Source organism: Motacilla alba, chromosome 4A (assembly GCF_015832195.1).
Source record: "Motacilla alba alba isolate MOTALB_02 chromosome 4A, Motacilla_alba_V1.0_pri, whole genome shotgun sequence".
Taxonomy (NCBI): domain Eukaryota; kingdom Metazoa; phylum Chordata; class Aves; order Passeriformes; family Motacillidae; genus Motacilla; species Motacilla alba.
Window position 1 is genome coordinate 7,648,338 of NC_052045.1, and position 13,286 is coordinate 7,661,623.

General features: G+C 42.3%; 1 protein-coding gene across 1 annotated transcript in view; it reads right to left on the reverse strand.

Annotated features, from left to right (window-relative positions):
• STK26 (serine/threonine kinase 26) overlaps positions 1–13,031 on the reverse strand; it is a 35,704-nt gene extending 22,673 nt beyond the window's left edge. The window contains exons 1-2 of the mRNA XM_038122657.1: positions 12,764–13,031; positions 12,537–12,658 (exon numbers count right to left, since the gene is read on the reverse strand). Of these exons, the coding sequence (XP_037978585.1) occupies positions 12,537–12,578 (42 nt within the window). The 5' untranslated portion in view covers positions 12,579–12,658; positions 12,764–13,031. The remainder of the gene's footprint in view (positions 1–12,536; positions 12,659–12,763) is intronic.
• Between the last annotated feature and the right edge of the window lie 255 nt (positions 13,032–13,286).

The following is a 13,286-nucleotide window of genomic DNA, read 5'->3' on the forward strand; positions in this document are numbered from 1 at the left end:
GGCTCATTTCTCAACTGCATTAGTTACAATAAGGAATAATTAACTGGTAGTTCTCAATTTACAATAAACAAAGACACACACTTCCAAGAAACAAGAGAGATGACTGGCAAAACTTTCTATTGATGCTTAAATACTCATCTTCACAAAACCTAGCTTCAATTTAAGACATACTTGGAATCTGGGATTTCAGGAGTCATTCATACTAACAGGTACTGTTAATTTGAGATTAAACCTGTTAAGCACTTCCAGTCAGATAAAAGAAAAGCAATTTCATAACAGACATGCTCAGCTAATCCAGCCCTTCATAAATGCCTGATCACCTCAAAGGGCAACACTTGGATTTTTCTGGGGTAGAAGCCTTAAGCAGAAAACCCCTGTGGGCTCCCCAGTAGAAAAGCAAACCACTCCATCCTATACACCTACTCACCCACCATCAACAGAACAAACCAGGCCTACAAATTCCTTCCCCCAAGCTACTTCAGGTGAATCAGAGCTTTAAAAGCTATTTTATCTTCCAACAACTCCTGATGCCATTATGTGTGAGTGCTGGAGTACAGGGAGATCAGTCACGGCTGTACTTCCCAGTGCTGCAGAACTCCATGTACACATCCCTGGGAGGAGGAGGTGGAACAGAGGGGCATCAGAGGAGAACAAACTGTGCAGGACTACTTGAGGAAACAGTCACATCTTTCTATTCTCAGAAAATCCTCTCACAGCAAGCAAAGTCAGCTTTACAGCTTCTGTTACTCACCGAGACTGACAAGGGACTGTAGGACACTTCAGGATAAGGACAAATATTTCTGACCAACTACAGCTAATATTGAGATAATGTCCTTTGGAAAGACTTCAAACTTGTAACACTACATAACTTAAAACATGGCCTGAGAACAAAGACTGTATTTTGAAACAGATTTGCTTTTACCTTTCTTAATTTCCTTAAGCCTACTGTTCTACAGGAATGTTTTTCTGTAACTAATGAAAACAAAACAAAACTTTAAAAGACTGCTCCATAAACAAATGTATAGAAAAGGATGGAGATATATTTTTTAGAAATAACAGTACATATGTGTGTATACACATCCTCAATACATACCAGTAAATTTCTGCAGCACAGCTGCCAGCTAAACTTCTAATATGGTAGAAATTAAGATTTTTAACACTATTAACACTCCTGCGCAAAACCACCCATTGTTATTCCTTGTTGTTTCACAGATTTTTCACTGAAATGGAAAAAAACTTTGAAAGGTGCCTGCACAAATAACCAGTATTCTTTTTTTAAAATATATATTGGTTTCCATGGGAAGCCATGTCTGTTGGGCAGCAGATGGTAACAACACAAAAGACACTACATGGACTCTATCATCACCTCTCCAAAGATAATACCTATAAGTGGACAAATCAGGCAGAGAATGTCTTCTCTCTCCCTCCCTAAGCCCAGTTCCAGACAAAAGCAGCAACAAGTCTGACAAGCACAGGCACATCCACATGCCAGCTCCATCCCGCCAGTGTGACTAAGAGCACCAGCACAAGCGTGACAACACAAGCCCTCTGCAGCCTTTCCAAGTGCACCATTTCACCAGCACAGCACAGCACACAGCCTGAGGCCCTCAGGAAATCCCTCCTCCTCTCTTATTCAACCGTGCACCATCTCTGTATGTGTTTATACACACCTGTATGTGCACACAAAGTCACACAATCTGGCTCCAAAAGGACCTCAGGAGGTCATCCAGCCTGACCACCTGCTTAGAAGCCCCAAATAAAAAACACTATAGCATCATTTTTTCCAGCATACTTTTTTTTAACATAATTTTTGCCAGTTGTTGTGTCAAGCATTCTGCCAATCTGGCTTATATAACCTCTTTCCTCTGATTCCAATAAACACATGTTTCTGAAGCAATGTCCTGGCTGTGTTCTGCTAAAAGACTGACTCGCTGACTCACCTTTTCACCTCTCACCCTATCATGTACCTGTTCTTCAGAGTCTGAATTCTTCCTTTAAAACAAACTTAAAACATACTGAATATGTAACTTCCAAGATTATACAGAAATCTAATGACACAGACCAAATCAGAAGAAAAAAATATGTCAGGCTGCATCCAGATCTGTCGGTACAGGACAGCTTTTTCACAGAAATAGGTCTTCTGAAAACACTCATTGATGAATTTCGTTCAAAGGTACTGAACACAACTGAATGAAAAAACAAAACTTCAAAGAATCTTGGACAGAGACAGAACGAATGCTTTGATTCTAACAAAATCAAGCACCCAGCATCCTCCAGGATTCCTAAAGCAACAATTTTAACTGTCCTGTGAGATTTCTTCTAAGTAGTCTGTCAGTGTGAGAACATATATCCTCTTGTCTTAACAGTATTTCTAAAACCTGACTGAGAAATGCAGTCACACTATGAGGACTTTCAAGCACCTCCCAGGCTTTATCTGGAACAGAAGATCCCTTAGAATTGTAGCACTGCTGCAGAGCAGCTCACCTACACTCACAACTACATTACCCAAATATGCATTAAATAATGATATAATAATCAGTTCAAAGGATTTTATAAAAGGCTGGTAAGAGAAGCCCATAGAGTGTTTACTCATGTTTTTCAAGCACCCACTACTGTGGCAGCCTAACAGACCCTGGTATCTTTGGAAGCCATCAGAATTATCTGTGTTTAAAAGACTGTAATTTCCAGCAATTCCATTTGCAGGCATTTACCTATTCTCAGATAATAAAGTACCTCTTAAATTTTTATTCTGTTCAGACCTTCCAAAAATAAAATTAAGAGGGAGTAAGACTGACAAACTTGAGAGGCTACAGTACTTCTTGGGAGTAATGTGTTAATCAACAGATAGTCTTCTTTATCTCCTGCCATACACTATCTGCATGCAGTTTCAGATATTATATATATATATACACACTAATTATACACCATGCATATTAAAACATGTAACAATATTTATTCACATAAATTATATATTTTGGTATTTTACTTGCATAAGTAAGTTACTCACAGAAACTGTGCCATAGGCATGTGTGTGTATACATGAAAATTTAAACAGTTTGAAGTTAATGAAGGCACAGGTGCAGATCCATTATTAGTTAAAAAGAATAAGAAAAAATGAACCTGCTGACATTCAAGACAAGGGTAGAATCTGTAGACATCTCTTTTTCTTCCTCTTCAACATATACACACTTTTTTTCAGCTATTTTGGTATGTAAATAAACTCAGATGTTGCCCTGCAGTCCTGTTCAAGACTAAGACATCAGAATTTGTTTATATTTACTGGAACAGTATGATACATATGCAGAGAATATTAGTTTAATAACAAAACCATTTGATTTTATCAAATATCTACATTATCTACAAGTTTTTCTACTCAGTGGTAATAAAAACTAGATCTGGGTTTTGCTGTCCTTAAATGGGACCTGACCTCCGTTACACCCTTTATGAAACATCTCTCTTATCTGACAAGGCCAAGACTCATTGCCATTTTTAGTGAGAACCTAGGGAACTTCATATAAAAGCAAAAACAGCAAGCAAAAACGTATGTGGCTTTGTTTTCATCAAGTCAGCCATAAGGCGAACTGCTTGAGAATTCCTATGACTATCAAACCTCTAAAATCAGCATTCAAATCCACCTATTGTCAGATTTTGAAGGAAAGAATCACCTTCGTATTCAAAGCACCTCCGACCCGTGGCAGATGCGAGCTGTCAATTGTACGTTATGCTGGAAATGGAAACCACTGAACTCACTTCCTCTATTCTTAGCATTTCTTTCACACAACATAAAGCAGCTTAGGAAAAAGTATAAATAAGCACAAAAAAAGACTAATACCATATGTCACAAAGACAAACTCTTTGACACAAGGCAATTAAAAAAATTTACACCAATTATTTATAAAGAGCACTCTGCACAGAGGAAAGGAAACAAAGAGCAATTTCTCATGACAGAGTTTCTCTATGGGTGATATCCTACACATCCTGCAGTTCAAATGAAGGCCCACTTGGTTTCTAGTCTATGCATCAATACCTTTTAACTACCTAGTATATTTTTAAAATGTCCTCAAACCACTGCATACAGCTGCATAATTGCCAGTCTGTTCACATCTCTGAGGAGCATAGCCTATTAAAAAAATCAGAGAAATTAAGGGGGGGGACACCCACAAATTGCATGATTGAGTCTTTATTATGATTTGAAAAAGATGTGAGTGGCTGAATGTTTTCTAGCTAGAAGCATGGACATCCTGAAATGCAGACAAAAATCAGTTCAAGATATCAACAGGTTCTGGTGTCCCAGTGTATCAACTAACTCTGTTCTGCACTTATTAAAGAGTTCAACAAACTGATCTTTCACAACAAGTTTCATCTTCTCTGTTGAACAGAGCAGGACAAGTGACTGCTGAATGAGAAACTCACCCACCTCAATGAACTAATCTGAATCAGAAGTCAGAACATAAAGGACTACTGCAATTTCTCCTTGCTTAAGAACACTTGTAACCTCTCCATTTTAAGAACTGCTTTGAAAAACATATTCTGCAGAGAGACTTCAAAGGCCACATCTAATATGAATATGGAAAAATAGCCATTTATGGGCTGCAGTCTACTTTTAGCAGTGTGCCTTTCCTTTCAGCACCAGCCTGCTTATCAGTGCACAAACAATTTTTTTTTATTTTTGCCACACCCATTTAAAGGAGTAACCGTGTCAGAACTCTGCCAGCAATAACCTATATCACTACAGCATTTCAATCATTTTCGTAATATTGAAATCCAGCTAAGTGGCAACTGTTACATAAATTTGACAGGCCTTCTCACTCTAGAAGCCATTTTAGCATTTCCTGTGTAAGTCAGGACTTGATACACAGACCTTCCTCCTGTAAATAAGATTAGAATTATACTACAAGCGAGCTTGTAGAACACAAGTAACAACAAAATCCGGGTTTTTAACTTGCCAATTTATAAACTAAAAAGTAGTGGAAAGACCTCAAGTACGACACACATTAGTACTTTTGCTAAATCTCTCCACTGAAGAAGTCATTACTTATTTTCAGGCCAAACAAAATTGAAGTGAGGCACGAACAGACTAGTTGAAAAAGGATGGCTCCAAACCACAGTGTGGGTGGGTTGAAGACCAGGCCACAAGTTTAGTTACCACAGATAAGGCTCCAGGCATAGTGACTGCCTGTAATGAATCCTAAGTGGGACCCCATACTTAGAGGGTATCACTATTCCTTTCATTTGGGGAGGGACCATTTGGAGAAAGGAAGGCAAATAGCAATTTACTAGAATCCTACAGCTTCTGGCCTCTCCCCTAAGGCTAGAGGACCACAAGCTTGAAAGCTGTACTTTCTTCTTGAACACTGGCCCTCGATCATATCAATGATACTGGACCTGAAGCTACAAAAAGCACCCAAGGAAAAACCAGAAATACAACTCCAAAACGAGCTGCAAAGAAAGAAACCTCTGCTGCCAGAACCAACCTGCCCGTTTCAGGAAACTCCTTTTTCAATTACTTTGCAGCTCATTCATAGCATGGCAAAGCATCTCATTACATAAAAGGCAAGGGAAAGGGGGAGGGGAGGAAAAGAAACACCCTGGAGAAAAAAAAAAATCAGATTCTTCTTGCCAACTAGGCTAGAATAAAGCTGTGCAGGAATGTAAAAATGTTCTTGCTACGACCAGCTGCCAGATGACACCTTCCTAGGTGAGGGATCAACAGCAAGAACATTTTGCTCCCCTCATAATTCTCTATGTTTTTAACTGACCTACATCAGTAGAAATTCAATCTTTTTACTCAGTGTTTTACATTTAGGCATGTTACAACACTCATGGTCGCTTCAAGCTGTACACTGTTTTTATTATTCTGCATTCAGCTCCCAACACAGAAGCCTCCACTGAAACACAACTCGACATCTAGCAAAGCATAGACACCCTCTGATCATCCCCCAGTCAACATTATTCAGACATTCAGAACATATAACAGTACCCAGCTGAGAGGAAAGCCTGCAAAAGATTGGGGAACAGGAGGAAACAGGAAAAAAACCTCCAGCCTCCAGGACTGAACACATGGTTCTTGAATTCTGGTTCATGTAAACAGTGAAGACACTCTGGGCTCTCAGACTCTCCCTTCCAAGGCTCAAGTGTGAAACCTGCAGACTTCTGCACATTTCTCACTCCTTTTCTTCCTTCACTGATGCACAGAGAATTTATGCAGAACCATGACAGACCTTGTCAGAAAGCTTTTTCAGATATGCTGCCTCAATCAAGACCATTCAAATCCAGATCTCAGCAACACACTTCCAAAAACTGCAGTTTTTTGAAATTCTTCAAAGTTTTCCCTATGAAGAAGGAACTAAGTTGGAGCCATGCTCTCTCCTGAGCTATGGACCTAATCAGTATAGCCCATCTCTGCAAAACACATGCACAAAATATGATGAAGAATGAGACCAGCAAGCTACTACTACCTTGTCACTACCTGTATTAGTTTCTCTGATTCAGTTCTTTTTGCCAAATCTCTTTGGCTAGCAATCCTGCAGCAGAGGAGATTTCAGTGAATATCACCAGGTGGGCACGCTTCCCAGGAGATTTAAACTTCTCCTTCAAAGCTAAGGAGTGTGCTCAGTGATCCTCACCTAATCAGCAGAACAGACATGTTCCAGAAGACCTGCAAGATGTTTAAATTTAAAGAACAAATGACAGTTCTTTAAATAAATGCTGGTGAGGCAGTATTAGCAAGGAATTTTCTTTCCAATTATTGTAAGAAAGAAATAGCAGGATTTGGAACAGTGACTCCTGACGCAATAGATACCTCACCAATAATTTCTTTGAAGATCCCATACAAGCAGACACTACAGCATGACAAAAACTATTTATCACAGAAGCATTTCAAAACCAACTTTGTACCGTTCATCTCCAACCCCATCTTCCCAAAACCCATTTCTGAATGCTTTAGTCAATTATTAAATTCAGTCCCCAAGAATAAATGAAAGGCAAAACACCAGTGTCTTAAAATTTTCCAAATTTCACAACTTCTAAATCTGAAGACAGTCACTAAAGAAAAAACAAGTGGTACTTTTACTACTGGTTTTAAAATTCAGCCTTTCACTTTTATAGATGACTGAAAGCTGAGGCTACTACTCTTGTCTATCTTCACCAACACATTTCACAGGTATCATAGGACAAATGCTGCTGCAGAGGCACTCTCAGTCATATATATGCCTCCTGGGCTACCACCAAGTTTCTATATAGAAAGAAAGACTCCTCCCCTCAAAATATGTATCTAAACAAATAATTGCAATATATTACTGAACTATTGCTTGCTATACATTCTCCTTTTGGAGAAAAAGGAGAAAAGCAAGACAAAGCTTTCATAAGGACTTGTAAAGCTGAGACAGTGGAGGTCAAAAACAGCCAGTGCAAATACATTCAATGTTAAAACCAGAATAAAATAACAATTATATCCTTTTAAAAGTTAGAACTCTATTTTCAGATGTAATGTTTTTACCTTTGGGGGAATATTATTCTCTGCCCAAAACTGACAGTGTATGATGGTACAGGACAGCACAGAGTTTAAGGTGAGCTGGTTTATGTGCTCTCTGCAGCTTCAGCTGGTTTGCCTCTGATTATCAGGTCAAAGCCCTCAATGTGTCTATAAAACTGTAAAACATGCACAGAAAATACTACCACAGGACTGGACTTTTAATGCTGACAAAAGCATCTGCTGAATTCCAAGTGATTACACCTGCACAGCTCCCATGTCCTGAATATTTTTCAGAGCTCTGTCTACTCTCCTCCTTTGACACCAGTAAGACATTACAAGGATGACTGAGCTGTACTTTTTTTGTCACCACAGTACCTTACCATGAGGCATAAGAGAGAAGAACCAAGTTCAGCTAATACAGCCTGAGCTGATTCAGGAATCTACTATGGATACAATAGAGCTTGTAGGCCCTGCACAACCACGAAAGGAACAACTGCAGTGTTGAATTCCACAAATATTTTGTGCTTCAAGCAGAAAAGAGGCTTGTTCTCCATGAGGCTTAAAATACTGTCTTCCTGCAGTCTACCTGCACCACAGCTCAAAGTATCAATCAAGGAACTGAAACTGGAAAAAAACACCACAGTCCACATCAACTTAATCATAAGACATCAGTTTTCTAGGCACTGTGGAAGTCTCCTGGTGTCCAACAAGTGCTAGACTTTCCAGTTTCCCTTAAGTAAGACACGTTTCTCAATAGTAAAAGTTTAAAGCCTTTTCAAATTTGCCGTAGAAGCATCTGGATACAGCTCAGTTCCTAGGAGAAGAATAAATTAAAAGAACCTTGAATGCATCTTTCTTTGAAGGTTTAAGTTTCTCTAACATGCACTTTCTAAACATTAAAGTATTTTACAATAACAGACTGGTTACTCTTTACAGAAGCCATATTCTTTTAACTTCAGTGCATAAGGTTTACTAGAAATCTGACACACTTCCAGACTAGCTTTAGGTACCACACGTTTCTAGATGTGCACTAAGCTAAGAGAAAATGTGGGTTTTTTTCTAGGGCTATGGAAAAGACCACTTACAAAATTAAACACTACCTCTCATCTTCCTCTACTCACCCAACTAGGCATTAGCTGATCTGCCCCAGCAGGCTGCAGGGAGGGGCTCTCCAGCTGCCAGGCTCAGGCCGTTCAGTGAGCAGCGCCCTACGGCCACTCTGTTAACTGGCAGCACAGAGAGCAAAGCTCACCTTGACATCCAAGTTTTCACTTAATCAAGCAATCCTTCAATAGTGAATCAGAGTACACTGCCTGACAGGTCACATGCTCCTGGCCGCTACACTTTTAGAGGAAGTTAGGTTCTTTATTGCAAGATAGCCTGAATGCCAACAAAAACAGATGGAGAGCAGCTCTAAACAACCTTTCTGGCTGTGCACAAAACTACTGTCATACGGCATCAGGAGATATCAACAAAGCCACGAGAAAGGAAACAGAAAGTGTTTCGATGAGTAGGACAGCAGAGATAACGGGACATAAAGTCTTGGTTCCAAAGACACACATACTAACAAAAAATAGAAATAATTAATATTTCTATCAGTTAATAAAGTAATATTTCACAGACTTAAGGTTTTGCATGAAAAATTAGAATATGAAAAGGCTAAGTTTATACATTAAAACTCCACCCAGCTAAGAATCACATTTATTACTTAAGTGATGCTCCAACAAATTTACAGACTCATTTAGAAAATTTAAATGCTGACATATTAAAAAGCAGCCTCCCTGTCCACCTCAGAAAGGTTAATTGTTACTCCCTTGCAAGTGAACAGTTTCCAACCTCTTTTATTTGTAAAGGGTTTTGGAGCATTGTGTGAGATGCTGCCAAGAACATAAGTTCATCAGAAACACATCAATCTCAAATGACATCCTTGAAATGTTCTGATCACTTGAAACAAACAACGCTCTGAACTGTGTACTCTGTCTGCCAGGCAACACAAGAGCACTCAGGACGAATAATAAGGGTCCAGCACCTCCTTCACTCCAGCTGTTTCCAGCACCTGGGCTGCCAAAGACAAAGGCAACATGTCTCCTGCAAGCTGTATCCAGAAATGTTCTGTAGGAGTTCAACTGGATTCCTTGAAGACAGTGCTGGTGAACAGGTTTCTCACTGTGAGATCTCAAAGCATTCCAGACTAAGAACTAGTTTGAATATTTTTATCCCAAGGAACAGAGTTACTGTGACATTACTGAATAAGACCTCAAACCTGATAATCAAGCTCACAGCATACTGTGCTTCCTGTAACCAGGATACCTAACTGTGCTCACCACCCTTTCCATTTTCCATCTCATCTTGGATTCTGTGTAAAACGCCATAATTTGGGGTATCACGTTCAGCTTCAGATCACTCATGTTATACATACACTGAGTACTTGGATCTTCCTGAACGGGCTTAGAAGTTTGGCAGCTGGCTAAGTTAAATCTGTACAACTGCATCAAGTGGAGCCTTTCCAAACGAGCGAGGAAATTGAATGTGTTTAGGAAGTTGTTGCAGAGGCAAGAATTGTTAGGTATAAAATTTGGTTTTGTTAGGGACACAAGACAGGTTAAACAGAATGTAATCACTACATAAACAAATGGCTCTGTAACTACTCATAAGGGCCACAGATAATACCACCTCTGGGTCTGTCATTGCTGCCAGGGGACTAAAGTCAGACTCCAAGTCCAAAATAACTGTGTGATTTTCTGTAATTTTCCATGTTTGAGATTTTTTTTAAAGGGGACCTGACTCTTCATGAGATGAAAAATCTTAAAAGAGTCAAAAAAGCTTCTGATACACTTTGGTGATAAACTGTCTTAAGCCTTGTTTTTGGAGTATGTGAATTACATAACATGTTTATTTCTGGATTTTTCATGATACTTTTTGTATAACCAAATGTAAGGGAAAGCATAAGGTGACAATAAAGCCGAAAACTTCAAGCTTGTGACATTCGCTGACAAATTCAGTTTCCAACTGTTATATTCAATAAAATCTTTCCTCAACAGATTACAAAACAAGAGGTTTGGCATTACACTTTCCCACAGTGATAGTTTTAACATAACTATTACATCTTGCATCACAGAGGAACCTGTTTATTCCTTCTTCAATCAATCACCACACATTTACTTTAACACTGAGCAGAAGCAGGCATGCTTTTACCATCCCTTGGATGATCCTGCCTGAATAGTCCAGATAGGTTAAAAAACCCCAAAGGAAACAACTCTTCTACCTCAGGCTGCCATGCAGTTGTTGTGTTGGTTTTCGTTTATTATTTAAACTAAAACACTCTGTATTATGACTCTTCTAGAAGAAGAATGAGCAGAGTAACATCACACCAAATTCTACTTTTTTGTATTCTGAGGGTTTCAGGACTTGCGTAATTGCCTCAATTAAAAAAATCACCAAGGAAAAAACTGTGGTTTGATTCTACGCATCTGGATTTATCTCATATTTTAAAAAGTGTTTTTTAACACACTGATATATGTTAAGGGTTGTGGGTTACACTAATAACAATACTAGTGGGCATAAGGATGCTATTAGGATAAAGTTTATTGGTATAACAATGAAAAAACCAGAACCTTAAATAATTTCAAGGTCCTTTTGTGTTGGCAGTCAGAGTAAATAGGACAGCAATACATTAAGCAGATATAAAAATAGGAAATTGACAAACTAGAATGTTGAAACAGAAGTTTCCCAAATACAAACACACTAGAAAGCCCAGAGGCTGTAATTAAAGAAGCTCAGACTAAAGCCTTTAAATCTTTTATCACAAAAATTCTTCAGGATGTTCTAATGCAACAGTTATTCTGACACAATGGAACAAGTAGGCTGAGAAGATGAGGCTTGTGTCCTCTTACAGAAACAGAAAGTCAGTGAATGACCATAATTTAACAGATTTTAGAAAGCCTAGATATTATTAGAAAAGAGAAAGGTAAACTAAACCATAGCACTGGTAAACCATAGTAACTGGCATAAATATATAAATACTGCTTATACATCAATTCTACACTTTCTGGAAGTCATAAAGTTACCTGACCAAGAGATATATTAACTTTCTGTTCTGAAGTCTCCTGAACTCTCTACTGTATCTTTCCCACACACAGATGTATCATAAATGTTTCTGTATTATTTGAAGTGAAAAAAAACCCGATGTTATACAGGTATGACTATCCCAGAAGTTAAGATAATGCTCAAAACACTGACTGGGCTGCCAGTGGCCGATAAGCCAAAATCAGCACAGAAATGAGCTGGGTTCTCAACTCCTTTACACTGATAAATATTTCTGGCTAAATTTGTATCAGATCACCCAGAGAAGTAAAAATGAAGAGTCAGAGGCATTCCACCTTTCCTATGAAAGTCAGTAACATACCAACTTGTTTGTTTTCCAAGCAGGTAACACAAACATACAAAAACGACACTAGGCCTCATTCCCAGGAGAGGAGAGGGGCAGGTTTCTGACAGACTATGGTGCTCTCCCCGGTGCTCTATCCCCCCCAGACCTGGCAGACACCACCTTCCCATGAATCCCAGGATCCTCGGGGAAGCTGCACTACAGGCCCAGCGCCAGGGTGGTGGGGAAGTCCTGCAGCAGGTCCGCCTGCCAGCGCGCCTGGTATGTCATTTACAGCGCACCCACACACCCTGCGATTAACTTCAGTTCGCCTTTAATCAGTTTTAGAGGCTCTTACGTGCTCCTGGATGCGGCGCGGCCACCCCTGAACAAAGGGAGGCAAGGAGGGAGGGGAATCCCTTCTCCCCCGCCGGGGTGCAGGTACGCGGCCCCCGGAGCCTCCCGTTACCTCGCAGCAGCCCCTGCTTCCCTCCCTGCCTCCCTCGCTCCCCGGCGAGGTGCCCGGCCCGGCCTCCCTCCAGCCGGAACGCGGCCTCCCCGCGGCCCCGCTCCGCTTCGCCCACCCGCGGCCCCCCGCGCCCCGGCGGCGGCTCCGCCCGGTGCGGGCCGCAAGCGCCGCTTCCGGAGCCGGGGCCGGGCCCGTCGCCTCCATTTTGGGCCCGGTGCGGAGCTCACCTGCATGCCGGGCACTTGCACCGCCACGGGCGAGTGGGCCATGGCGGGCTGCGGCGGCCGGGCGGGCGCCGCCCGCTGCTCCCCGATCTCGGCCTCTTTCTCCTGGGCGGCGGCGGCGGGGCCTGGAAGGACAAAGCGGCGGGGAGGCGGCGGCTTCAGCGCGGGCCGCGCTCCCTCCTTCCCTCCCCGCCCTGCCCGCCGGCCCCCGCCCGCCGCCGGCTCCTCACCTCGCGGCCGCGGGGCTGCGCTGCGCGAAGGGCGGGCGGGGGTCGCTAGCGCCGCTGTCCCCTGCCCGCCGGGCTCCCCGCAGCGGCCCTGCCCATGCCCCGCTCCCCGGTCCCGGCGCGGGGGCGGCTGCTCGGGGCCCCCCGGGGTGGCGGCTCTCGGCGCGGCCGGGGCTGGCTCAGAGCGCCATGTCGGGCTCCGGCTGCAGGCGGCGGCTGCTGTACGGCGGCTGCTTCCGTCTCTGCTCCGGCCTCGCGGGGCGGAGCAGCCGCACGGCCCTGGCGTCACGGCGCCCGCCTCCCCGGGCGGGCCGAGACCGGGGCACGGCGGAGGGAGGGAGGGAGGGGCGGCGGGGACCCTTCAGCGTCAGCACGCCCCGGGCTGGGGACTTCGGCCGCCCGCGCTGTCACAGAGTGACCGACATATAGGTTGGAAAAGACCTCTGAGGTCATCGAGTGCAGCCGATGGCCCAACACCACTTTGTCAGCCAGACCATGGCACCGAGTGCCGCGTTCAGTTTCCCTT